Source organism: Pithys albifrons, chromosome 16, assembly GCF_047495875.1.
Source record: "Pithys albifrons albifrons isolate INPA30051 chromosome 16, PitAlb_v1, whole genome shotgun sequence".
Lineage (NCBI taxonomy): Eukaryota > Metazoa > Chordata > Aves > Passeriformes > Thamnophilidae > Pithys > Pithys albifrons.
The window spans coordinates 16692206-16716585 of record NC_092473.1 but is presented as its reverse complement, the minus strand read 5'-3'; the positions used below and the strand labels follow the sequence as shown (position 1 = coordinate 16716585).

General features: G+C 59.7%; 3 protein-coding genes across 5 annotated transcripts; 1 reads left to right on the top strand and 2 right to left on the bottom strand.

Moving 5' to 3' along the window:
- The first annotated feature begins 417 nt into the window (after positions 1–417).
- On the top strand, positions 418–11631 carry ERN2 (endoplasmic reticulum to nucleus signaling 2). 3 transcript variants are annotated; one of them, XM_071570860.1, is made up of 22 exons: positions 418–527; positions 2809–2926; positions 3290–3323; positions 3822–3894; positions 3991–4063; positions 4211–4333; positions 4420–4521; positions 4837–5098; positions 5199–5277; positions 5354–5504; positions 5915–6036; positions 6194–6367; positions 6477–6714; positions 6969–7059; positions 7610–7799; positions 7986–8085; positions 8241–8410; positions 9086–9233; positions 9344–9471; positions 9668–9791; positions 10067–10134; positions 10212–11631. In XM_071570860.1, the coding sequence occupies exons 1-22, from the start codon at positions 450–452 to the stop codon at positions 10401–10403; spliced, it is 2838 nt and encodes a 945-aa protein (XP_071426961.1). In that variant the 5' UTR covers positions 418–449; the 3' UTR covers positions 10404–11631. The 3 variants fall into 3 exon arrangements, with proteins under 3 accessions (XP_071426961.1, XP_071426960.1, XP_071426962.1); XM_071570859.1 differs by having other exon boundaries at positions 8241–8440; XM_071570861.1 differs by lacking the exon at positions 6194–6367 and having other exon boundaries at positions 8241–8440.
- A 322-nt stretch (positions 11632–11953) lies between these two features.
- On the bottom strand, positions 11954–17719 carry PLK1 (polo like kinase 1). Its single transcript, XM_071571044.1, has 10 exons — positions 16866–17719; positions 16581–16749; positions 16344–16488; positions 15793–15886; positions 15051–15270; positions 14355–14513; positions 14195–14272; positions 13596–13750; positions 12991–13173; positions 11954–12678 (listed from the first exon to the last, which is right to left on the bottom strand). The coding sequence occupies exons 1-10, from the start codon at positions 17253–17255 to the stop codon at positions 12472–12474; spliced, it is 1800 nt and encodes a 599-aa protein (XP_071427145.1). The 5' UTR covers positions 17256–17719; the 3' UTR covers positions 11954–12471.
- Positions 17720–19934: 2215 nt separating this feature from the next.
- Positions 19935–24369, bottom strand: DCTN5 (dynactin subunit 5). Its single transcript, XM_071570879.1, has 7 exons — positions 24291–24369; positions 24099–24167; positions 23784–23902; positions 23255–23366; positions 22536–22638; positions 22223–22314; positions 19935–20273 (listed from the first exon to the last, which is right to left on the bottom strand). Exons 1-7 carry the CDS (start codon positions 24336–24338, stop codon positions 20253–20255), a joined length of 564 nt encoding a protein of 187 aa, XP_071426980.1. The 5' UTR covers positions 24339–24369; the 3' UTR covers positions 19935–20252.
- Positions 24370–24380: the final 11 nt, after the last annotated feature.

Here is a 24380-nt window from a genome sequence, read left to right as displayed (position 1 = left end):
TTCTGTACTACTGAGCTGCATCTGCTGCATGAACAGCTGTGAGCAAAGGGTTTGTGGTGAGTTTCTTTGCGGGAAGATGAACACAGACAGAAATTCAGGGGATCCAATGCCTGCTGTGACATCGAAGGGTCAAAGTGGGGATTTAAGTACTGCTGTGGCTGCCCCGTGCCAGCACACACACACGGGCTGGGAGTTACAGAGCGGGTCCTGCACCTCCCTGCACCAAGATGCACTTTAGTTTCCTTAAAGCACGGGGGGAGCGGGAGGGAGCCCGGGGTGTGCCTCTGTGTGTGTGTGTGTGTGCGGGGAGGGTGCCCGTGCCCGTGTGTGTCTGTCTGTCTGTCCGTGCCCGTGTGCGGGGCCGGCGCGGGGCGGGAGCCGCCTCCGGGCCCGCCCCAGCCCCGCTGACTCACCGGCGACCGTGCGGCCCGGCCCGGCCTGGCCGCGACATGGGCGGCCCCTCCGAGCGGCCTCCGCGGGGGCTCCGGGGGCTTCTCCTGCTGCTGCTGCTGCTGCCGCCCGCACAGGTACGGGAGGGGACAGTGCCGGGAGGGGACAGTGCCGGGAGGGGACAGTGCCGGGAGGGGACAGTGCGGGAGGGGACAGTGCGGGAGGGACAGTGCGGAAGGGGACAGTGCTGGGAGGGGACAGTGCGGAGGGAGGCTCGGGGGGCACAGTGCGGTGTCCGCGTGGTTCCTGCTCGGGTGCCTGTGCCCGCTGTGCCCCCCGTGCCCTGCGGGAGGCCCCGGCACACGCGGGTCCGTGTCCCGCGCTGTGACAGCGCTCGGGTGGCACCGGCGGCGGGGGGTGCGCAGGGTCCGGAGGGGCCGCGGTGCTGGGTGCGGGTCCCGGGGCCGGGCCCGTGGCCGTCGCCGCTGTGCGATGCAGCCCCGGGGGGGTTCCCCGTCGCCCCCAGCCTGGCTGGGCCGGGACCGGAGCCTCCTGCCCGCTCGGGCCGGGCGCTGCTCCCGAGCCGGATGCAGGTCCTGCAGCTGTGGCAGTTCACGTGGAGAGGGCACCGTGCCACGGTGGCTGCGGTGACAGCGGCAGAGCTCCGCCAGGGGAGGCAGCGCCGTGTTTCTGCCTGTGCCCGGCTGCCCATCCCTGTCCGGGGCACAGCGAGCCCCGAGCCCGCGGCTGAGGTCCAGCCCTGCAGCATCGCTGCTGGCTCGGGGGGCCGTGGTGGGAGCCTGGGAAAGCACAGTCCGGGAAACGGCCCATGGGAATGACGAGCGCACTGCTGGGCTGGGGCTGGGGGCGGCCAGAGGGGTCGCCGCGGGTGGGAGCAGAGCGAGGGTCCCAGTTCTGCCCACAGTGTGCGTGGGGAGTGTGCTGGGCAGCCAGGCCTTTGCATTTTGTGTAAGAGAGGGGAGAAACACAGAGCATCAGGGGAGGAAGCACAGAGCCCTGACAGCACTGATGGCCCGGGAGGGCTCGGCAGCCTCGATGTCCCCAGGGCAGGTGGCCACACCGCAAGAGCCCCAGGTCTGCTGGCCTGGCTTTTCCAAGCCCTCAGCGAGCCCTGTGTGGCCTCAGGGGCTGGAGCAGTGGCTGTGGGGAGCAGTCCCCTTCCCTGCCTGCCCTGCCACATCCTCCGGGCAACGCCAGAGCTGCAAAACTTCCACTGACCCCACCTGAAAATTAAGCAAGAGGAAAGACAAATAAAAGAAGTGGGCTGGAGACAGAAAGGTTGGTGTGAGGTGCGTTGAGAGGGAGCTGGTATGTGCTCCAGGCGACCTGGCTCTTGTTGGGGCTGCTGACTGTGTGGTTGCAGGTAGAGGAACCTCCTGAGCCCACCATGCCGTGGCTGGTCTGGTACCGTTGGATTCTGCTCAGCAGATGGGGATGTGCTCACAAGTGGGCACTGTCTGGGCTCGGGCTGTAGACCTGTCCCCTCAGGCCGGGTTTTGCCAGCTCAGCCTCGCAGAGCAGGGAAGGGGCTGCAGGGGAAGCAGGTCCTACAGGTGTCCTCGGGCTTCCCATGTTGGATCTGCAGCCAGGTGGGAGCTCAGGCGCTGCTGCCGAGTTCTGGGCATCAGGGACTGCCGGAGCCGTGTGGGTCCCAGTGCTGTTTGCCGATCCCTGTTTGCCAACGGGGTGAGGCTGGTGTGTGCCACTGGCTGAGCTGGCACTTGCTGTGCAGATGCCATACGTGGAAGCAGCTGCTCCTTTTCCCAGGTGAATTGGCAATTACTTCCTCAGCATTAGGTAGCTGAAACCTGCAGCTCTGAAGGCCTGGCCGAGCAATCATCGTGTCTCTGGCATGAAAAGTCACCCAACTCGTTTGTGTCTGGAAGGAGCCAATGGTGCGGCTGCTCATGTTGTCACCTTTAGAAAGGCACACAGGGTTGTGGCTGGGGACAGCTGTGCTGCAGCTCATCTCACCAGTGGCAGAGCTGGCTCCCTGGAGAGGAAGAGGAAGGGTGCTTGGTCCCAGCACTGCTCTGGTGGGACGTGAGCAATGCAGAAGCTGGGGACCGTGGGTACTGGTGGTGCCAGTCACCTTGAGTACAGCTGCCCCAGTGCTGGGGCCACTGGCCAGGGATTTATGGTACACAGCAGCTCCCAGCAGCCAGCAACAGGTGCAGTTCTATGATGTCCTTTGCAGGTGGAGCTGGAGGAATGAGCAGATTTAATACGGTAGTACAAGGAAATAAGTTATTTCCATCCCAGTCTCACCTCACCAGGGAGCAGGAGGACTGTGGGGCTTTGCCCACCACTGTGGCATTCTGGGTGCAGGGGCTGACCCAGGCTGGGCACCAATATCCAAGTCTGGCCGAGCTCTCAAGGATGGTGTGTCTGTCCTAGTGCCTCAAAGGCAGTGCCGTGGCTGTCCCAGAAACACTGCTCTTTGTCTCCACGCTGGATGGGAACCTCCATGCCGTCAGCAAGAGCACAGGGGACATCAAGTGGACCCTGAAGGATGGTGAGTAGCAACCAGGACAGGGGTTTGCTGACAGCCTGGCTCCCAGAGCTTGTCTCTGGGGTTTGGGGATGTTCTCCCAGCCTGGCTCTTGCTGGGTGGGCTCTGGGCTCGCAGTGCCTCCAGCTCCAGGGAACACTCCAGCCCCAGGCACAGCTCCAGGCATGGCTGAGCATGGGTGAGCATCTGCCATTGGTGTCTCTTCTGAGTCTGAAATGCAAACAGGCTGTGTGGCTGGGCTGGGTGACAGTGCCACACTGGGTGACAGTGCCGTGTGGAGTAAGCTGTGCCATGCTGATAAGCAGCAGTGCTGTGCTGTCCTGCTGCAGGAGCACTGCTGATGTTGCCTCTCACTCTCTGTTTCAGATCCCATTCTGCAAGTGCCGGTGTACGTGGCAGAGTGAGTGTCATCCCCATGGGCGAGTGGGCAGAGCAGGTGCACAGCTTCCCCAGTAACTGCTGGAGTGACAGCAGGAAAGAGGAACCAGAGAGAAATGAACCACCCAGCCTATGCCATAGCATCGCCTTTCCCTGACTCTGGTGCTGCACTTGGTGTGAGGAGGAGCTTCTCCCTTGCTGCTGAGCTTGCAGCCTTTTCACAGCAGCCAAGTTGCTCTCAGCTCCACCACACACAACAGCGTGGAGAGGGATTAAGGAAAATCCCCTCAAAAGTGCAAGGGCATCAGGAGAACTCCCTAGGGCAGGCAGGACACCCCCACAGCTGGAGTTACCTCCTGCCAAATCCAGTGTTGCAGGTGTCCAGGAAAGGTCAAGCCCCACAGTGACTCACCCTGCAGAGAACTGCTCAAAGAGGTTCTGCAGTCCAGCTCCTCTGTGGTTCTTGGATGTGCCCAGGGCAGGGTGCAGCTCATGTTTCATCCTCTTCTTTCCTTCCCAGACCAGCATTCCTTCCAGACCCCAATGATGGCAGCCTGTATATCCTGGGAGGAAAGAACAAAGAAGGCTTGATGGTCAGTGGGGCTGTGGGCATCCCATGTCCCCTCAGGGTTCACCGGGCAGGGGGAAGTGACTTTGGCCCCACGTGCACTCTGCTGTCTGTGTTGCAGAAGCTGCCATTCACCATCCCAGAGCTGGTGCAGTCCTCACCGTGCCGCAGCTCAGACGGTGTCCTCTACACTGGTATGGAGGCCCCCGGAGCGGGCAGGGGAGAGGGAGCCAAGCAGTGGCTCCCAGGAGTCATGGAGGGCATCTGACAGGAACCCAGCAGGCACTCCTGGGGATGGGCAGGGCTGTGGGGACTCAGAGAAAAGGTATTTTCCTTCTCAGGGAAGAAGCAGGACAGCTGGTTCATCGTGGACCCCAAGTCAGGGGAGAAGCAGACCACGCTGTCGACAGAGGCCTGGGATGGTGTGTGCCCGTCCAGCCCCCTGCTGTACATCGGCCGGACCCGTAAGGCAGCCCTGCACTCCGATTGCCTGCCTGGTGCCAGGGACACGGTGCTGGGAGGTGACCTCGTGCCCTGCTCCTGTCCCCAGAGTACATCATCACCATGTACGACACCAAGTCGCGAGAGCTGCGCTGGAACGCCACCTTCTCCGAGTACTCAGCCCCGCTCTGCGAGGAGTCCTGCCACTACAGTGAGTGGCTGTGGGATCTGCGGGAGCCATGGAAGCCGTGGGATCTGTGGGGGCCATGGAAGCCGTGGGATCTGCGGGAGCCATGGAAGCCGTGGGATCTGTGGGGGCCATGGCAGCCAGCTCACTGGTGCCCTGTTCGCAGCAGGACTGTGGCTGTGCGGGGACTCTGGGGTGGTACTGTCAGGGCCAGCAGGTCTTGGCTGTGCCAGTTGCTGGGGAGAATGGACAGCAGCCCACAGCCAGTGGCAGGACTCAAGGTGACCAGAGGGGATATGGCCCCACTGCTAAATCTCCTATCCCTCTTGCTCTCCCTAGAAATGGCACACTTGGCCTCGACTGGGGATGGGCTGGTGGTGACGCTGGACAAGGAGAGTGGGGAGGTCCTGTGGGCACAGAACTATGGCTCACCTGTGGTTGGCATCTATGTGTGGCACCAGGACAGCCTGCACCGCATCCCCCACCTCAACCTGGCCATGGAGACCCTGCGCTACCTGACCTTCCAATCACAGGACATCCATGTACTCAAGTGGAGCTACCAGTCGGTCAAGGACTTTGCCACCACCAAGACCCAGCTGCTGTACGTGGTTCCTGCGCGGTGGCAGCTGGTGGCATTCACATTCTTGGTGCTCTGCCACCCTGGTCTGTGATGGAAGGTGATGCTTGTCCCTCCCCTGCAGGCCAGCGCTCTATGTGGGGAAGCACGCAACCAGCTTCTATGCCCTGACCTCGCTGGTGCACGGCAGTGTGGCGCTGGTGGTGAGTGTCACCCCTCAGGGACAGCTGTGGTGGGTGCCCATCCCAGCAGCGGTGCCCCATGAGCTGCCACCCCCAGCCCCAGGGCATCACACTGGCAAGAATCGACGGCCCCACCACGGACGACGTGACCTTGAGGGAGTCAGGGGAGTGCGAGATCACGCCCAGCACCGACGTCAAGTACCCGCAGGGCAGCATCACTGCACTCCGCAACCAGTGGCTCCTCATAGGTGTGGACTCTTGGTGGGCACGGGCTTCCCCATATCCTGGCTCCAGGGGAGTGTCTTGTGGGGGGGCCACCCCAAGCTGCTGGTGTGCTCTGGGAGTACAGCGCGATGTGCTCTGCCCAGTAGGGTGAATCGGACTGAGGCTGCGAGTCACCTCAGGGGCTGTGGTGACTCTGGCTTGGGAGTTGTTTCAGCCCATCCTTGTTCCCTCCCCAGGAAGGGCCACTGGGCACCCCCAGCCAGGGGTGGGCAGGGAGCCTTTGAAACAGAGCTCACAGTTACCCATGCTCAGGGTTCCCATCTTTCTCCAAAAGAGCCAGGGCTGCTGATGTGCCCATGGCACTGTGGAGTGAGGGACAGATGCTGTGACCAGAAGCAAACTGATGGTTGTCTCTGTTCCTCTCCCACCACAGGGCACCATGAGCTGCCTCCTCTGGTCCACACCACAATGCTGCGAGCCTTCCCAGAGAACCTGCGAAAAACCACCCAAACCATCATCCCCAGGGCTCCTCCTGCCAGGACTGTGTTCGATGATGTGAGCAGCGAAGGGTGCTGGGTCACCAAAGGGTCACCCATGGCTTGGGGTGGGCGGTAGATTCTCCAGCGTGGGGTGAGACAGGGAGGGGGTCCCAAACCCGAGTGCCCCGCGGTCTGTCCCTCTGGTGTCACCCAGCGCCAGGTGTGTGTTGCAGTTCCTGGCCCCGAGCACCCTGGAGGAGCCGGCTGTCCGCAGCGAGGGGCAGCTCCTGCCAGACCCTGCACCGGGGGAGCAGGTGGAGGTGTATCCCGATGGCACCTGGGACATGGTGATGGCTGGTGTTGGCACAACTCTGCTGGGTGGGGGAGTCCTGCTCCTCCTGCTCATGGTGAGCGGTGGTGGTGGTGGGTGAGGGACAGCAGCGGCCTCGCTGCCGTGGCAATGCCCCAGCTGCACTCTGGGCACGGAGCTGAGTGTTCCTGTGGTTTCTGTTCCAGAAACTGCAGCGGCAGCACACGGCACAGCAGCAACAGCTGGAGGAGCAGATCCAGCTCCTGCAACAGCAGCAGCAGCAGATGCTGCTCCCAGGCCGGGTCTCTGAGGGAGATGTCCCTGTGGAGCCTGGAAAGCCACAGTTGAGCCGGGGAAGTGCATTAGGACTCTCACAGAGCTCAGGTCCCTCAAGCCACCTGAAGGGCCCAGCTAATGGGATGGTCAGTCTGGACCCAGCTGCAGGTGGGTGCAGGGGGAAAGGGCAGGGTGCAGGGACTGTCTGTCCAAAGATGCTGTCACCCAAAACAGGGATGCCCACATGTGAGAGGGCTGCAACCCAGCTGGGATGGGAGGGGGTGCCAGACCTGCTGCTGGATAAGTGTGGGCTACATAAGAGTAGGGCCCAAGAAATGGCCAGATGGATAAAAATGTAGTTGTCTTCCATACAGAACTAATGCTTGGAGGCTGAAGGATGGCTATCTTCTCTTCCCCTGTAGATGCAGAACCAGACCTGGTTGTAGTTGGTAAAGTTTCTTTTAACCCCAAGGAAGTTCTAGGCCATGGAGCTGGAGGAACCTTTGTCTTCAGGTGAGTGATACCAGGTGCCTTCTCTCTTTCCATTCTCGTTCTCCCTGGGAGCCACAGTGACAGTGTCAAAGAGGCTGTTGCCCAGGGTGGTGACTGCTGGTTCAGGGACTTTGGAGAATAAGCCTCTATCTTCCCTTTCTTCTGGTCCTCATCACACCTGTCCCAAAGCTGGGCTTGTGGCCCTCAGTAACCAGGCACTGGGCAGGTCCCCCTCCCACCTCTTCCTTGCCTGCCTGCACCTGATCTGGCTCCTCACATGGTTCCAGGCTCTGGCTGAGCCCCTTTCCCAGCACTGAACACAGCAAAATGTGAGGGATGTCATTTTCCTACAAAATCGAGACTGTCCCGCAGTTCCCAGCTCATAGTGGGAGAGATCTCTGCCTGTCTGTGGTGTGGCAGGGCTTTGGGAGTCACAGCAGGGTGACCCTTACTGAGGACCCCGTGTGTGAGCTCCAGTGTCAGCTGGAGTGTGGCTGGGCCGTGGGGCTGCAGTGCTGAGCTCTGCTCCACCCGGGGAGCCACACGTGGACACACTGGGGACTCTACACAGGGGGCAGTTCGAGGGACGGAATGTGGCCGTGAAGCGGCTCCTGCCTGAGTGTGTCCATCTGCTCGACCGGGAGGTGCAGCTGCTCCGGGAGTCGGATGAGCATCCCCACGTTGTGCGCTACTTCTGCACCGAGAAGGACAGGCAGTTCCACTACATCGCCATCGAGCTCTGCTCTGCCACACTGCAGGAGGTGAGCCCGGCGCCCCACCTGCCCTGGGCACGGGGCTGTTCCTGCCGCCCACTGGGAACCCTGGAAACAAAAGCCTTGGGCACAAACAGCCTCCATAGGGGCTGGTCTCTGTCTCTCCCAGCCAGCCTTGCCTTTGCCCAGTAAATCAGGCTCCGTTCCTCTCTCTCTCCCTCTGTGTGTTTCCAGTACGTGGAGAGCCCCAGCTTCAACCGCCGTGGGCTGGACCCGGTGTCCCTGCTGCATCAGACCATGTCCGGGCTGGCCCACCTCCACTCCCTCAGCATTGGTAAGGGCCAGCAGGGCCTTCTCCATCTCGTCCTCAGCTGAGGCTGCAGGATTTGGGCGGGGGCTGTCGGGGTTCGGGTGTGGGCTGTTGGGGCCAGCGGCGTGTGGGGCAGTGGCAGAGCCCTGCCAGGTGACACCACACGCTCTCTCTTCCAGTACACCGTGACCTGAAGCCCTGTAACATCCTTATCTCTGCCCCAAATTGTCATGGGCAGATCCGTGCTGTCATCTCAGACTTCGGCCTCTGCAAGAAGCTTCAGGGGGGACGACAGAGCTTCAGTCTCCACTCCGGTATCCCTGGCACTGAGGGCTGGATCGCGCCCGAGGTGCTGCAGGAGGCTCCGAAGGAGAACCCAGTCAGTGAGCCATGGCTGCCCCTGCCCTGGGTGCTCCTTGGGCCCATTGTGGCAGTGTCCCCATGCTGGCAGTGGCCTCAGGGCACACTGCTGGGATGCACAGTTTAGCCCAAGCCAGCCCAGACACGGGCACTGTGCTGTGTTCCAGGACTGCCCCCTGATCAATGTCTGCCCCCATGACCCTGTCCTTAGGGACCAGTGCCCAGCTGTCATCACAGGGCATCTCATTGAGCTCCAGCGCTCAGCAATTTGGAGTGGGGAGGTTGGAGATGCCATAGGTTGCTACCAAGGTCAAGCAGAAGCTTCTGCTCCTCTATTCCGTGCCAGGAATCCCATTTCTGCTGGAAGCAGCTGGTCCCTGGCAAGGCATGTGTCGGGGCTGGCAGCTTCCCTTCACTGTAGGCTGGGATGCTTTTGCCCAGCAGCCCCGGTGTGTCTGTCAGGCTGTGGAGTCCTGAATTCTGGCTGTGCATCTGGAAGCCCCTTCCCTGACAGGGACCTGGGGTGATGGAACTCCCATGTGATGTGTTTTCCAGCAGCTCTGCAGCCAACAACCAATTACTCACAGAAAAGGATGGAAAAGTGTGAGGTGAAAGCTTTCCTTACCCCTGGCCTGAAGGTGCCATCTCCCACCATGTTTTGCAGACCAGTGCTGTGGACATTTTCTCAGCTGGCTGTATCTTCTACTACGTGGTGTCAGGGGGACAGCACCCCTTTGGGGACAGCCTGCGGCGCCAGGCCAACATCCTGGCGGGCTCCTACGAGCTGAGCTGCCTGCAAGAGGAGGCTCACGGTGAGCCCCTTCCCCAGCTGAGCCCCTTTCCCAGCGGCACAGTCCTGCAGGACAGCTCTGGGCCAGGGGGCAGCTCCCTTGATTTCTCTGCTGTGTTGTTTTACCTCCAGACAAGCTTGTGGCGAGGGAGCTGATCGTGGCGATGATCAGCCCTGACCCCCAGCACCGGCCCTCGGCCCCTGTGGTCCTTGTGCATCCCTTTTTCTGGAGTCAAGAGAAGCAGCTGCAGTTCTTCCAGGTGAGCCTATTATGCTGTCCCACTGGCAGCAACCACAGGTGTGCTCTGAAAAACATGCTGGAAACGGCTGGTTTTAGGTCAATGTGCTCATTCTGAGCTACTTTTGAAAGGGGTGGGAGGTTGCTGGATCTCTGTGCCCCATCATGTGGGTTGAGGGCAGTGCCTTACCACCCCATCCCTGCTCTTGGTCATGCAGGACGTCAGTGACCGTGTGGAGAAGGAGCCAGCCGAGGGTCCCATCGTGTCGGCCCTGGAATCAGGGGCACGGGCAGTGGTGAGGACCAATTGGAGGATGCACATCTCTCTCCCACTGCAGATGGGTGAGTATGGGGAGGCCAGGCATGCCCCTGGGCCTGGTGAAGCAGGTAGGGGCTGGTAGTAGGCAGTAAATTGCCTTTACCACCCAGGAGGTGCCTGCTTGTGCTCAGGAGCTAAAAAGCAGGGCAGGTAAAGGTGCCATCACTTCTTTGGGATGGCAGAGTGGAGCCAAGCTGGGTTTGCAGCACCCAGGGGTGGTGCTGGCACTGCAGGGCTGTGGCAGCCCCTTGCCCCAGCTGCGTCCCACCTCACCCAGTGTCTCTTCTGCTCTCTGCAGACCTGAGGAAGTTCCGCACCTACAAGGGAGGGTCAGTGCGTGACCTGCTGCGAGCCATGAGGAACAAGGTAGAGTCGTGCGGCTGCCCCGGCTCTCCCGCTGTCCCTGCCCCTCTGAGCTGACCCTCTCACCCTCTCTCCTGCAGAAGCACCACTACCACGAGCTACCAGCCGACGTGCGGGCCGCCCTGGGCTCGGTCCCCGAGGGCTTCGTGCAGTACTTCACCTCGCGCTTCCCGCGGCTGCTGCTGCACACGCACCGGGCCATGCGCGGCTGCGCCCACGAGCGCGTCTTCCACTCCTACTACTGCCACGGCCCGAGGGGCGACGGCGCCTGAGGGGCACCCGGACGGCATCGCGACACGAGGCTGCTCGGCCACTGCTCCCCGCCCGCTCCCACAGCCCTGGGGGCTCTGTGAGTCCTTCCCCTCCTTCCCGGGGCCAGACGGGTTCCCGGCACACAGGGGGTTACCAGCAGCATAGTGTGGAGGTGGGCACAGGGCAGCGCTGTGCTCTTGCCTGGGCACTCACCTTGGCAAACACCCACAGTCAGACTCAGGGGCCTGAAGGCACTTGTGTCAGAGAACAAAGACATCTCTGGGGTGGACAGGGTGCTTGGAGAAGAAAGAGGAAAACACATGTTGTGTTTTCCCAAGGGCAGCAATGTCGATTTCCCCACACAGCGATGCCCTCAGGCTGGCACCAGGTCCTGGTGGGATGGTCACTGTGGATCAGCAAGCTTTGTCCAGGGCATTCTCCTGTGCCACAAGGCTGGGAACACAGCTGGTTGAGCTGTGACCAGGATTAGTGCCCCAGTCTTGTCTCTGGAGCTGAGCCCTCAGCCCACTGCGGGCTGTGCTCAGTCAGGCAGTGCTGAGCAGCCACACCAGGCTGGGATCTGCTTGTCGTATCCAGACTGCGAGGGCACAGCCCTGTGGCACCTGGGGGCCTCCAGCACTGCACCCTGAATGAAGGTTTGAATCTCAGCTGGGCTGAGAACAAGGTTGTCTCCCTTTCAGTCCCCAGACGCCTGTACCTCTGCCAGGTGTGAGCCCCTGAGGAGGTCACACTGCAGTTCGAGAGCAGTTGTCTCTCTGCACAAAGCAGGGACCTTACTTTTTCCCAGGGATCCCTTCCCTCAAACACGAGGCTGTGCCTGAAGCTCCGCCAGCCTCTTCTGCTGCCCAGGGCCAGAGCCCCACAGCTGCTCTGGTTCATGGCTTCCCCATGGGCAAGTGTTCCCTACGAGCCAGCCTCCAGTACTGCCTGGGCCCACAGGCACAGGGAGCCCCATGGCAAAGTTCCTCTGGAGAACAGCAGTAATTCTGTACAGTGTGATTCCTGGGGGTGCTGGGGTGTGGGATTTTGTTACATGGGTAACGGGGTTTTGTACCTGGTTTCTTTTCAGAATGTATTTATACAAAATATTATAAAAAATGAAAACTAGAAAGCTTGTCCTGCTTAAAAGTAAACTGGCCTGAGGGCTGCCATAGGTGCTGGCAGGGAGCAGAGGTCACTAGCTGAAGGTCATTAGGGTCTTGCAAGAGTCTGCTGCAGAAGATAATTTCTGCTGATTGTGTAGTCATAACTAGTAACCATGTAGTAAATAGAGCCAAGTACCTGGGAAAGGGGAATGTTCCCCAACACTGGAGAGGTAGCTCACCCATCTTTCTCTGCTCCCAAGAGCATCTCCCAAACCAACTTACTCCCTTCCCCATCATCTTCTGCCAGTTTCCCTGTTGCTCCTTTTTAAGTTGAGCAGAGCTAGAGGCAGGCCCACCCTGGGGCTGTCAGCAGGGGTAAGAGGATGGCTTGGTCACAGGGGAAATCAGAGGTGCTGTTCCCTCTCTCAGCAAACCAAAGGGAAGTGCAAGAGGCTGGGTGCTGTAGCAAACAATCTTTAATCAGGTTATGCAATATACAAAAGTTGAGGTTTCATGTAGTTCAGTATTAAAAGGCTGATTGCTCAGTCTCACCCTGCGCTTGTTCAATACCTTGCCTGAGCTTCTACCAGAGGAGATGAAGCCCAAAGCATGGGTGCAGTAGCCATGTACAGACCCCTCACATGATAGGTCTGCCCTCCCCATGCTCTGCCCTCTCAAGAGCAGGCCCAGGTGTCTCAGACAAGAGGGCTGGTTTGGAGTCAGGCTTTTGGCTTTGGAAAGTTAGAAAAACAGACTAGGTAGGGAATTATAAAACAGACCCCGTTAGAAGAGGGGATCAAGAAACCTTTGGGCACCAGTCAGAGTGAACAACACTGCTCCCACAGCAACAGGGACCTCCTTGTGGCAACGAGCCCATATCCAAGAGGGAGAGCCCAGCAGTGCCACAGGAGGGAAGCTCCCAGCCCTCTCTCTTGACAGCTGGGCAGTTTGGCACAGCTGCTGAGTCCAGCAAGAACAGTGTCTAAGCAGGGGGTTTGGCACGGCCCGAGCCAGCCCTGTTGCTGAGCAGCTTCTCGAGCATGGTGCGTGCGTAGCGGAGGCGGCTGGCCAGCTCCTTGCTGCAGCCATGCTCCTCGATCAGGCTCAGCTTGTACGTGCGGAAGTCCCGTTTCTCATCTATGTATGTGACAGCAGCCATGAGAGGGCACAGGATGACCTTGGTGTGGTCCTGGGGGAGAGAACACTCGGTCACCCTGAGCACTGCGCTCCTTGGGGACACCATTTCCTCTGGATGTGCCACCCCAGACACACCCGGAGCACGGTGACAAGGCCCCACCACAGAAATCCTGCAGAGCACAGCTAAGGGGACCAGCCAGCTCAGCACTGCCACATCTGACTGCAGCAGCCTCCCTGCTGCTCCAGTGCTCACGAGCAAGGAGTGTCTGGGGGGCTCAAGTTATCCCTTTTTGCCACCTTCCCAGCAGCACCACAGGCAGCCAGTCCCTCAGGCACTGGAGCCACAGCCTGGAAAAGGCCTCACCTGGAAGAAGTTGATCTGCACGGTGCCGTTGCTGAGGTGCAGGACGATGGCGCTGCGGGTGCGGAACCAGGTGCAGAGGTAGGGCAGGCGGGCCAGCTCATCCCCCTCCCGCGGCGTGATGTTCGCCCCCGCCTTCAGCAGGTGCTCGCTCATGTAGTTCCGGAAGTACTTCAGTAGTGTTATCTGCAGATAGGACTTGCTGTGAGGAGCTGAGGATGACCCCAGGGCAGCCATCACGGTCCCAGAGCCTCCTTACATCCTTCACAGCTTGAGGTGTCACTGCACAAACTACAAACTTTGCAAGTCCTCCAAGTTAACTCGGAGTGTGACACTTCAGCCTCAGTGTGCTCAACACTTGAGTACACACAAGTCATGCGAGCACTATTTTCTGTGAAACTGCTCATACATGAGCCTCAGACAGTAGAGATAAACAGAGCTGCTAATGTCTGTCCTTGGGGTCATGTGTCACCAGCCAGAGGAAGCCTGAAGAGTGCCAGTGAGCCCCAGTTACGGATGTTTCTCCCTGGAACCCACCCTATCACAAAAGTCCAAGGCTGGCAGGAGTCATCCCACCCCTCAGCCAGGTTGCTGTCCCCAGGACTAACCTTCTTGTTCAAGGCAGAGGGGTAGGACCTCACAGTGAAGTAGGACTCAGTGCTGTTCTGCTCAATGTACTGCAGGTTGTCGCCATCGTTGTACATGATGAGGCGAGTGGAGTCGTTGAAGAGAACGCCAACGCTGTTGTCACACAGCTGATAACCTGCCCAAAAGGGACTCTGTGAGGCCTCCAAACTCAGGGGACCGCTGGCCGTGGGAAATACAAATGACTGTATCCCCCAAGGGTTCCCCAACAGCCATTTCACAAGTCCCTGCCAGGTCTCCTTACAGGGAGGTCTGGGTGACACTTTTCCACCTCCCTTACTGCATCACCTGCTGCAGAAACAGCCTCAGCTGCCACCATGGGTCCCTATGCAGGCTCAGGACGGCCTGGCCACCTCATGCACAGGTAACCACTGTCCACCTTAAAGGGGCCAGGGCTGATGTTCAGTGACCACTGCTCTGGATTCTTTGGGTGTTTGTTAATTTCCCTGGCAGCAGTCTTGAACACGTCATGGGAATATGGTGGTGCAAAGACACCAATCCAGGCTTCCCCCAGCTCCTTCAGACACAGGAAAGCCTGAAGCATTGTCCCCAGAGTACTTACCTAGTCCATATTTATCTGAGTAGTCCACCCATTTGCTAACCCAGAAGATGGGAATGCAGGCTGGGTCCTCAGCTTCTTCTGCAAGAGGAAAGGAGCTTGTTAGGAGATGTTTCCCACACCCTGTGCACCCTGCAAAGCCCGTGGGCTGCCCCAGGCTCACCTTGTCTCACCACCACTCTCTCGGAGGGCTTGGCTGCATTGACTGCTGTCAGCTGCTGCAACATATCAGTCAGGTGGCAGATGACAGCATCTCCCACCTCCCGCAGCTCGGCCACTTCCTCCTTGTCTGGCAAGTTCTCCAGTGCAGGGCTGTCTAGTCCTGGGCCAGAAAAAAGAAGAGTGTGAGGGTATGACCAGGTAGAGGCTTCCAAAGGCATCAGACTTACACCCTGCCCCAGGCACAGGCAATACCTTACACACAGAATGGATCAGGTTGGAAAGAATCACAGTGGGGCACCTGGTCCCACCTTCCTGTTCAAGCAGGATCATCCCAAAGCACATGAAACAGAATTGTGTCCACATGGTTCTGTAATATTTCCAGTGAGGGAGACTCCACACCCTCTCTGGGCAATCTGTTCCAGTGTTCGTCACCTGCACAGGAAAGAAGTTCTTCCTCATGTTCAGGTGGAACTTCACATGCACCTTTGTGCCCACTACCACAGCTACAACTGCCACTGTGCTTCCTCCCCACACCGGCCCTGGCAGAGCAAGAACCCTCTCATCCACAAAACACTCTGAGTTTCCATAAGAATTGGGAGCTGACGTGAGGGAGCACCCCACTGAAGGTTCTGGATGCTGCTGGAGGCCAGGCAGGCTCAGCACCACAGCCCAGCTGCTCACGGGCACTCCCACTCACCCTTGTTGAGCGCCGTCAGCGGCTTCCGCCCGGCGAGTTCGGCGCCACTGGGCGCGATGGAGAAGCGCGGGGCGATGGTGAGGCAGCTGGTGGGCAGGCGGCTGGGCATGTACCCCGAGGTGAAGAACTCGTCGTTCAGCAGCTCGTCAATGGTTGGGCGCGTGGCAGGGTCAGACCTCAGCATCTTCTGGATGAGGTTTGCAGCCACAGGGTTGATGTGCTGAGGGACAGGTGGAGTTTAGACAGGGGACAGAGGACAACATGCACTAGAGACAGATGAACTGGATTCACAACCCAGGGAAGTTCCACTTGGAGCAGAGCTTCAGTGCTGCATCAGGCAAGCAGGACACAAGCCTGGAGAAGCACAATTGGGCAGCACAGAGAGCTGTGTCCTAACAGCACCCAAACCCTGAATTTAACTGACTTGAGCAAGACCAACTCAACAGAAGTGGGATGACTGGGGACCTGGCCCAAACCTCATGGACTTGCTGCTGTCCATTCGCCCCCATGTGCCAACTGTCCAGCTCGGATTTTTGCTGGATCAGGGAGCAGGGAGTTTCTGGCTTTCCATGAGGAACCCTTATGGGTTCACTCCACCACAGACTGAGCCACTCCCTCCCACCAATAACAGCCACTGCCCAGTTATGTGAGAGCCCACTGAGTGCCAGACACAGGGGGTGCAGCAGGAGGCTGACAGGGAACCGCTGTGAGGTGAATGGATCCTCCCTGGGAAGCACCATACCTTAGGAATGGTGTACTCATTCTTCTTGATCCGGAGGTACGTTTCCTTTAGACAAGAAGTCTCAAAGGGCGGTTTCCCCACCAGCAGAGTGTACCTGGGCATTTCCAGACAAAAGGGCATCAGTTTTGCAAAAGAGACTTGGATTCTGTGTGGAAATGACCATCTTCTAAAAACACCCAGGGGCTTTTCTGGCAGAGGGAGCACACTTGGCATTGGACACTCAGCAGTGCTGACAGCCACTTACACTGTGACTGCCTCCTGCTGCTGGAAAGGGACACTGGGACCTGGCACCCTGCAGGGGAAGTTCCATTAGGAATCGTGCTTGGGTTTTTGGGAAATGCCCTGAGACAGGCACGCTGTGTGGCCCACCAGCCCATGGATGCACACACCAGCATGGCAGAGCACAGCTCAGGTGCTGGCTGCCAGCCGGGCTCAGCCGGGAGCCACAGTGAGCTGGCACTTTGGCTCACACTGAAGCGCAGATGGGCCAAGAAGACCAGGACCACAGGGACTGCCCACCCCCGCAGCCTTGCAAAGGCATTTTGACTCACATGATGCAGCCGATGGACCAGATGTCCACCTCAAAGCTGTGCCCCTTCTTGCCCAGCACCTCTGGGGCGATGTAGTTGGGGGTCCCACACAGGGTCTTCTTGCGCTCACCATCGTACTCTACCTTGGTGGCCAGGCCAAAGTCCCCTGGAGAGATGGGACAGGAGGGTGTGACTGGAGATGACCCGGCCGGCTGGTCCCAGGGCTGGGGTCCCTGTCACATCCTGTCCGGCACTTACCGATCTTCACCTCCATGTCGTCGCTGAGGAACAGGTTGCCCAGCTTGAGGTCGCGGTGGATGACGCGGTGGCTGTGCAGGTACTGGCAGCCCAGGACGGTCTGGCGCAGGTAGTACCGCACCTCGGGCTCGCTCAGCGCCTTCCGCCGCTTGTGCAGCTCCAGCAGCGACTGCGGGGACGGGCAGTCAGTGCCGGGGCGGGGACGAGGCAGTGCCCGAGGGCACGGGGAAAGGGGACGGTCAGTACCCAGGGGACAGCGGTGCCCACCCACCCCCGGCCCCTCACCCTGCGGCGGCAGAGCTCCAGCACGACATAGACAAAGTCGGCGTCCTCGAAGAAGCCCTGGAAGCCGACGACGTGGCGGTGGGAGAGGCTGCGGTGGATGGCGATCTCCATGGACATCTTCTCCTTCTGATGCGGCTTCACCAGCAGCGACTTGGGCACCACCTTCCCCGCGAACACCTCCCTGCTCTCGGTCTCGGCCAGCTCGTAGCACCGCGCGAAGCCGCCCTTGCCGAGGAAGCGGCCGCGCACGAAGCTGCGCCGAGTGCGGGGGTCCACGAGCACCTTCGGCACCTCCTTCCCTCCCGCGGCCGCCGCCGCCGCCCGGGGCTGCTCCGCGCGGGGCTGCTCCGCCAGCGCCGCCGACCGCGCCTTGCTGCCCGCCGCGCTCATGGCGTGCGGGGCCGTGCGGGGCCGCTCTGCCGGGGCCCGGGCCGGGCTCAGCCCGCGCTCGGCTCGCTGGCGAAGGAGGGGCGCGTCCCGCAACACCGGCGGGTCCCGGTGCCGGAGCGGCGGGTGCGGAACAGCGGCGGGTCCCGGGCACAGCTCAGTAGCGGAGCGGCGGATCCCGGTGCGGGCACAGCTCAGTGCGGAACAGCGGCGGGTCCCGGGCACAGCTCAGTAGCGGAGCGGCGGATCCCGGGGTGGGCACAGCTCAGTAGCGGAGCGGCGGATCCCGGGGTGGGCACAGCTCAGTGCCGGAGCAGCGGCGGTCCCGGTACGGACGCGGTCGGGTACGGGACAACTGCGGCGGTCCCGGCGCGGGCACAGCTCGGTGCCTGGTCCCAGTGCGGTGTGTGTCTGTGTGTCGGTCGGTGGGTCTGTCTGTCTCTGTCTGTCCCCCCTCCCCGGCCCGGTTCGAACCCGGCCGTTACCGCGCGCGGCCGCTCCCCATTGGCCGAAGGATTTAAAATCCACGCGGCGCGCGGGCCCGATGGGAGCGCGGGCGGGCACGTGACCGCCGGGGCGGGGCCGCGCGCGCCCGGACACGCCCCCCGAGAGCGCGTGCGCGGCGGTTGGCGGCGGGCGCTGCGGGGCACGCGCGGGGCGCGCTCCCGGCCCCGGCCAGCGCCGCTCCCGCGGGCCCCGAGCGCGGGCACGAGGCGCGCCGGAAGGGCCTTCCCGTGTGCTTCGGTCCCGGGAGAGAAAGGGGCTGTGCCGGGGCCCTCACGGCGGGACCGCGAGGGGCACCCCAGAATCGGGGCCCTGCGCTGGGTTTTATTCCACAGACTCCCTCCTCACTCTCGGCCCCCTCGGCTAATCTTTCACAGTTGGGTGTGGCTCTCCCTGACCTTATCAAGGACTTTTCACTCTCCTCTTCCCACTTCCACCATGGACGCTGCTCAGTGACAGCCCCTCCCCAGGCCATCCCCTCCTCAGGCCATCCCCACCCCGGGGCATTCCCACCCCAGGCCATCCCCTCCCCGGGGCATTCCCACCCCAGGCCATCCCCACCCAGGCCATCCTCACCCCAGGGCATCCCCACCCCAGGCCATCCCCACCCAGGCCATCCCCACCCAGGGCATCCCCACCCAGGCCATCCCCACCCAGGCCATCCCCACCCAGGCCTTCCCCTCCCCAGGCCATCCCCACCCCAGGCCATCCCCACCCCGGGGCATTCCCACCCCAGGCCATCCCCTCCCCGGGGCATTCCCACCCCAGGCCATCCCCACCCAGGCCATCCTCACCCCAGGGCATCCCCACCCCAGGCCATCCCCACCCAGGCCATCCCCACCCAGGGCATCCCCACCCCAGGGCATCCCCTCCCCAGGCCATCCCCACCCCAGGCCATCCCCTCCCCGGGGCATTCCCACCCCAGGCCATCCCCTCCCCGGGGCATTCCCACCCCAGGCCATCCCCACCCAGGCCATCCCCACCCCAGGCCATCCCCTCCCCGGGGCATTCCCACCCCAGGCCATCCCCTCCCCGGGGCATTCCCACCCCAGGCCATCCCCACCCCAGGCCATCCCCACCCAGGCCATCCCCACCCCAGGCCATTCCCACCCCAGGCCATCCCCTCCCCGGGGCATTCCCACCCCAGGCCATCCCCTCCCCAGGCCATCCCCTCCCCAGGGCATCCCCTCCCCAGGGCATCCCCACCCAGGCCATCCCCACCCAGGCCATCCCCACCCCAGGGCTGCCCCTCCCCAGGCCATCCCCTCCCCAGGCCATCCCCACCCCAGGCCATCCCCACCCCAGGCCATCCCCTCCCCAGGCCATCCCCTCCCCGGGGCATTCCCACCCCAGGCCATCCCCTCCCCAGGCCATCCCCACCCAGGCCATCCCCTCCCCAGGCCATCCCCACCCAGGCCATCCCCACCCCAGGCCATCCCCTCCCCAGGCCATCCCCTCCCCAGGGCATCCCCACCCAGGCCATCCCCTCCCCAGGGCATCCCCTCCCCAGGGCTGCCCCTCCCCGGGGCATCCCAACACCCTGCGCTGCTCCTGGGCCTGGCACCACTTGCCAAGAGAAATGACTACAGGATGTTCCCATCCCTTAACTGTATCTTGCTGCCTGCTGGCCCAGAATAAAACACCAATGACAAATAACTCCAAAAGGCACAAAATCAGCAGCAGTGCCCCAGCCCAGGTGCCTCCAGGCACACACAGCCCCACCTGGCTGGAAGTGGGATGAGGGCAGGGACTTCACCTCCTTTGCCCTCCCTGTCAGCAGAAGCTGTTCCTTTCAGCCCTGGCTGACAACAGAAGCCTGGCCCTGCAGGCTGAGCCAGTGCTCCCAGCTGGCCCTGGCACAGGCCGTGGGCTCCCAGGAGCACAGGAGCCCAGGCCATGGGCCCTGCAGGACACCACGGGCTCAGTTCAGCTGCCACTCCCCCCATGTAGCGGGACCACCCCAAAAAGCAGACACTGACTGCGTGACCTTCCCACACAGCCCCTGACGGGCCCCTGAGCTCCTGTTGCTGAGCCACCAGCCTGGCACAGAGCAGGAGGTGTGTCCCAGGGACTCTGAACACCCCGAGGTACAGGCAGCATGGCCTGCCTGCCGCCTGGAGCCACCCGGAGCAAACCACGCAGGAACGGAGCAAGATCAATGAAGCAACACAGCGACTGGGGGGTTGAAGTGCTCAGTGTTTGTACAAGATTCCTGACAGATGGCATTCCCTCCCTACAGGACGAGCAGCTCCTCTGGCCACAGGCACAGCCCTGCTGTGGGTCAGGCTTTGCTGCACTGTGCAAGAGCGAGCGCTGCAAGCAGAGCTGGGGCTCCCCGGGCTGTGGCAGCCACTGACACTTCATCTTCCCAGAGCTGGCACAGGTGGAGAGGTGGGCCCAGGTCAGAGGGACACTTCAGAGACAGGAGGAGAAAGTGGCCAAGGTAAGGAATGTTAACAGTGCTGGGTGTTTGGGATCTTCAGTGGCAGCTTGGCTTTAGGCCCTGGCAGAGGCCACCTTAACAGAGACAATAAAAGAGGTTTTAATTAGGGCAGAAGGGTTGGCTCAGCCTGTTAGAAGGAAGAGTAGGCCACAAAACAGGTAATTGCAGTGACATAGCCCTCCATGCATAACTGCTCTCAGGTGATGGTGGAAATGCACCACTCAGACTTTTCCAGCTGTCATCCCACTCCATCCCAACTCAAACACCTCCTCCCACCCCTCTCCCTGCCACTGCAGCTGCCGATGAAGAGATCCCAGTGAGACGCACAATGTGGTGTTGAAACTCTGAGGTGACATCATGGGAACACAGCACAGACACCCCACCCCTTCCAGACACTGCCAGACACCCGACAGCAAAGCAGTGCTCTGGACACCTGACTTGCACAGAATCTCAAGAAGCCCCAAACATGTCAGGTCTGGTGATGGGGAGGCCTCTCCACCCCTCAGAGGGAGAAAGCAGCTGTTTCACACTGTACTTCACTTTTATAATGCCCTGACACTGTGATAGCCAGAACAACCTGAAAGAGTCACAGAACAAGGGGCTGGGGCTCATGGCCAAGCACAGCAGGAACCTCAGTCTAGTCTCAAGTTTGATTTGAAGAGTCACAACCTTGAGTCACTTGAACAACTGGAGAGGCTTTAATTTATGTACAGTAAAAATACAAACAAACCAGTCAGTGGTTTTACATGTGACAAACAGCAGCTACTACACACGTTAGTACTGGCACAGCTTGTACAGCTATAAGGGTGTATCAGCATTTGTTACACAGATCAGCTGAGGGCTCCAGGGCTGCTCATCCACAACCACACAACCACTACACACCTAACACATGTCCTGGCCCCAGCTGCTACACTACAACATGCAGGAGCCCCAGTTTCAAACTTAGAGCAGAATGATGCTAAGCTTTAATAGACCACAACCAGGGCAGGCAGACTCATGTTCAGCCAGTTGTCTGTACTCAGTCAGGTACACAAGCATCAGGTGGCTACAACTTTCAAAGCTGCTCCCAACAAGAACTGTTCCTGCTCTACATGTTGAAATGTTCACTCTTTTCACGAATTCTGAATCTCATTCCTAAGCTTCATAATGCAGAAAAGCATCAAAGAGCTTTCTGCAAATATAGACACTGGGTAATCAATGGGGACAGTTGCAGCATTCTCTCATCCATGTGATTTCTGCTTTTAATTACCTACTTTCTGCTGCACTGAATTCTGTGAGTGACATGGCAAACCTCTTTCCAAAGGCCTTTGGCTCTTTAAGGTCTGTGCTGTTCAGGAAGCAGAACATGCACTGGCCCCAAGAACACCAACCTTGAGGGGTGAGAGCACAGGAGCTGAGAGCTAAGAAATGTCCTGTCAGGCACAGAAAGACAGGTGTCAATGTCAGCCAAAGTTCCTAAAGCCAACAGCAGGATGATGAATGATGGCCCTACAGGAGAGAATCCCATGGAAAAGGAAGAGGCCATCCACCTCAGCATGCAGACTAAGGAGCAGCAAGTATTTTGCCAAAGGCAAGCCCTGGGTCTAATAAACCCTGCTAAGTCCCCAGAGCACACCCACTATAGCCCTGCTGGGGTGAGACTGCTCCTAACAGACCTAAACCCCCACGCTTTGGGCTAGGACAGAACTGACCAGACAGGCTGAGGCTGCAGAGCATGTGTCAACTCTGCCTCGTTCCCCAGCTGCTGCCCTAAGGTGGGTGGATCAGGTTTCCCAGCTCCAGAACATTCAATGGCACAGTTCAGACAATGTGGAATGGAGTACATCTTATGAGCATACAAAGTTTGAACAGGACATGACAGCTTTCACAAGGGACTGCCTGGCCAGGCTGGTGATGTTGACGGAAACTCACCAAGTGCTCAGGAGAGCAGAAGGCCAGGCCCTGGTCTCACTGGACAACATCCCCTCTCCCCACCCCCAGGATGCCACTGTGTGCCTGAAACACGGGAAATGGGCTACTAGACCTGAGTGAGTGGCAAGAACTTCTGGTAATAGCTCTTGGTAACGTCAATCATGAGCTCCTGGGTGCATTCTGGGAGCTCCCCAGAGAAGAGTCCTGGAAGAAGAACAACAGTATTGACATCAGTCACCATGTACCATCTACCCACCATGCACTAAGGGAGGGAGTTTCACAAGTTAAAGCTGTTACTTTTCAGTGCAGGAAGAGTCTGATACCTTTATTTCCATACACTAAATGCTAATAGGCAACTCTGTTGTAACAATAAGAATACCCATGTTATCCATGTTTCTGTGCATGGGAACTTGGAAGGAGCATACCTGGACAGCCTGAGAAGACAGTGAAAGGAGGGACTACAGTTTCAGGAGGGAGTACCGTGTTGTCCAAGATTTTGCAGCAATCTTTCAAAACACATCTACGACCCTAAAACAGAGAACAAGAAAAGTTTATACTGAAAACACTATAAATAAGATCTTTGCTTGTTACCAATACGTTACTTATATTTCAAGAAGATTAATTGCCCAAAACACATTCTGTATATGGGATCACAGGAGTAATTCCTTACCCTGGCTGAATCCTCCTCCTAACAGAATTAACTTTTCTTTTTAAGGAGAAACGTGTTTGCTTTCAACTAACACAGGTACAGGCAGCTGCACATTAACATGTCAATGTGCAAATTGGTGTGAATCATGCAGTACCAGCAGGGCCCTCTCTACCTCAGCAGAGAAGCCTTGACTATTTGGAGTTATTTGCACAGGAACACAATCCCACTTGTTCTCTGTGGCCTTCCCTGGGCAGTCCTGTTAGCCACAGGGACAATATTGTTGGGATGGATTTTCCAACCAGCAGCAGCTGAACCTGCTGTCCTCAGAAAACCAAACCTGAAAGCCCTGCTTCCTGCAGAGAAGGAAGAGGAGGAGGAAGGAACAGCACAGAGAAAGTGCCTGCTCCAGGCAGCTGGGGCAGACACCTCTCAGCTGCTGCCCCAAACCCTCAGCAGTACCCAGGAGCTTGCAGAAAGGACAGAAGTGGCACTCACGATGACACAGTTCTTGCCTATGTGCACGTAGGAGCCGATCTGGGCCGCATTGACAACACAGTCCTCTTCTATGAACACATGGTCACCAATGTGCAGAGGGAAGAAAGCCACCCTGGGACAGGAGAGGTACTTGTTTGGTGCACAATAAACAAACTGACACTACTAGACCCAAAAATCGCCCTGTGGAGTCTCCTGTCCCCTGATGGATCAGCAGAGGTGGATCTGGTGCCAAGGAGGACAAAACAGTAACTGGTCTTTCTCCTCTCTTCCCAAAGGAGCAGCAGGAAGATGTTGTGAATAAACAAAGAGCAACTGAAACATGCTCTTCACTTTGCTATTCTAACATACCCCAGCTTTCTACAGTGGTCTGGTGAACACCAACCCTCACGGCACGGCTGAACGCTTGGGAAAGGGACAGGTGGAAACAGGTGTATTACTGCAAACTGCTGCAAAAGGAACAGCGTCCCCTCAGTATCAGACAGGCTGGCAGGTATTTTTAGGGGTCTCCCTGAAGGAAGGAGCCTCTTACCCCTTACTGAACTTCTTGAAGGGCGGCCTGATGACGCTGCGGCTCTTCACCACGCAGTGCCGCCCGACCCGCACGTTGGCCAGGTCCCCGCGGATGATGCAGTCGTTCATCACGATCGTCTGCGGAAGGGAGACAGAGCCAGTCCCTGGCCGCGTTAGCAGCTGTTTCGCAGCTCATGCCAAGGTCTGGTCACTCCAGCAAGACCCTCAGAGATGGCTCAGTCAAAAGAAACGCGAGGGCGATGCCGAGGCACAGGAGGCCGGAGCCACCGGCTGTGCCCGCGGGCCTGGGCACAAACACAGCCACGCTGCTCACCTTGCCGTTGAGGACGATGTTCTGGCTGCCGCACAGCACCGACTGCCGGCTCACCTTGTTGCCGGAGGCCTGCGGGGAGAACGGGCGGGTCACGGCGCTGTCCCGGCCGCGCCGCCTCCGCAACCCCCCGGCCCGGTGCCCGCTCCCCGGGCCGGTGCCCTCTCCCCACGCCCCGCTCCCCGCCCGCCGCACCGTCTCGATGTACTCGGACTTGTTGTAGAGCATCTCGCTCAGCTCCATGGCCGCTCCCGCCCGGCCCCGCCCGCCCCGCGCCGCTTCCGA

What these genes read in the sequence shown, in the direction of transcription:
- ERN2 (XM_071570859.1), top strand. Translation starts at nt 450, where the DNA reads ATGGGCGGCCCCTCCGAGCGGCCTCCGCGGGGGCTCCGGGGGCTTCTC. An exon ending in ACCACCAAGACCCAGCTGCT is followed by an intron (nt 5,099 to 5,198) that starts GTACGTGGTTCC and finishes CCTCCCCTGCAG; the next exon opens with GCCAGCGCTCTATGTGGGGA. An exon ending in AGGCTCCGAAGGAGAACCCA is followed by an intron (nt 8,441 to 9,085) that starts GTCAGTGAGCCA and finishes CATGTTTTGCAG; the next exon opens with ACCAGTGCTGTGGACATTTT.
- DCTN5 (XM_071570879.1), bottom strand. Translation starts at nt 24,338, where the DNA reads ATGGAGCTGAGCGAGATGCTCTACAACAAGTCCGAGTACATCGAGACG. An exon ending in AGTCCGAGTACATCGAGACG is followed by an intron (nt 24,168 to 24,290) that starts GTGCGGCGGGCG and finishes TTCTCCCCGCAG; the next exon opens with GCCTCCGGCAACAAGGTGAG. An exon ending in TAGGCAAGAACTGTGTCATC is followed by an intron (nt 22,639 to 23,254) that starts GTGAGTGCCACT and finishes TCTCTGTTTTAG; the next exon opens with GGTCGTAGATGTGTTTTGAA.
- PLK1 (XM_071571044.1), bottom strand. Translation starts at nt 17,255, where the DNA reads ATGAGCGCGGCGGGCAGCAAGGCGCGGTCGGCGGCGCTGGCGGAGCAG. An exon ending in TGGTCCATCGGCTGCATCAT is followed by an intron (nt 15,887 to 16,343) that starts GTGAGTCAAAAT and finishes GGAAATGCCCAG; the next exon opens with GTACACTCTGCTGGTGGGGA. An exon ending in ATGAGTACACCATTCCTAAG is followed by an intron (nt 15,271 to 15,792) that starts GTATGGTGCTTC and finishes CCTGTCCCTCAG; the next exon opens with CACATCAACCCTGTGGCTGC.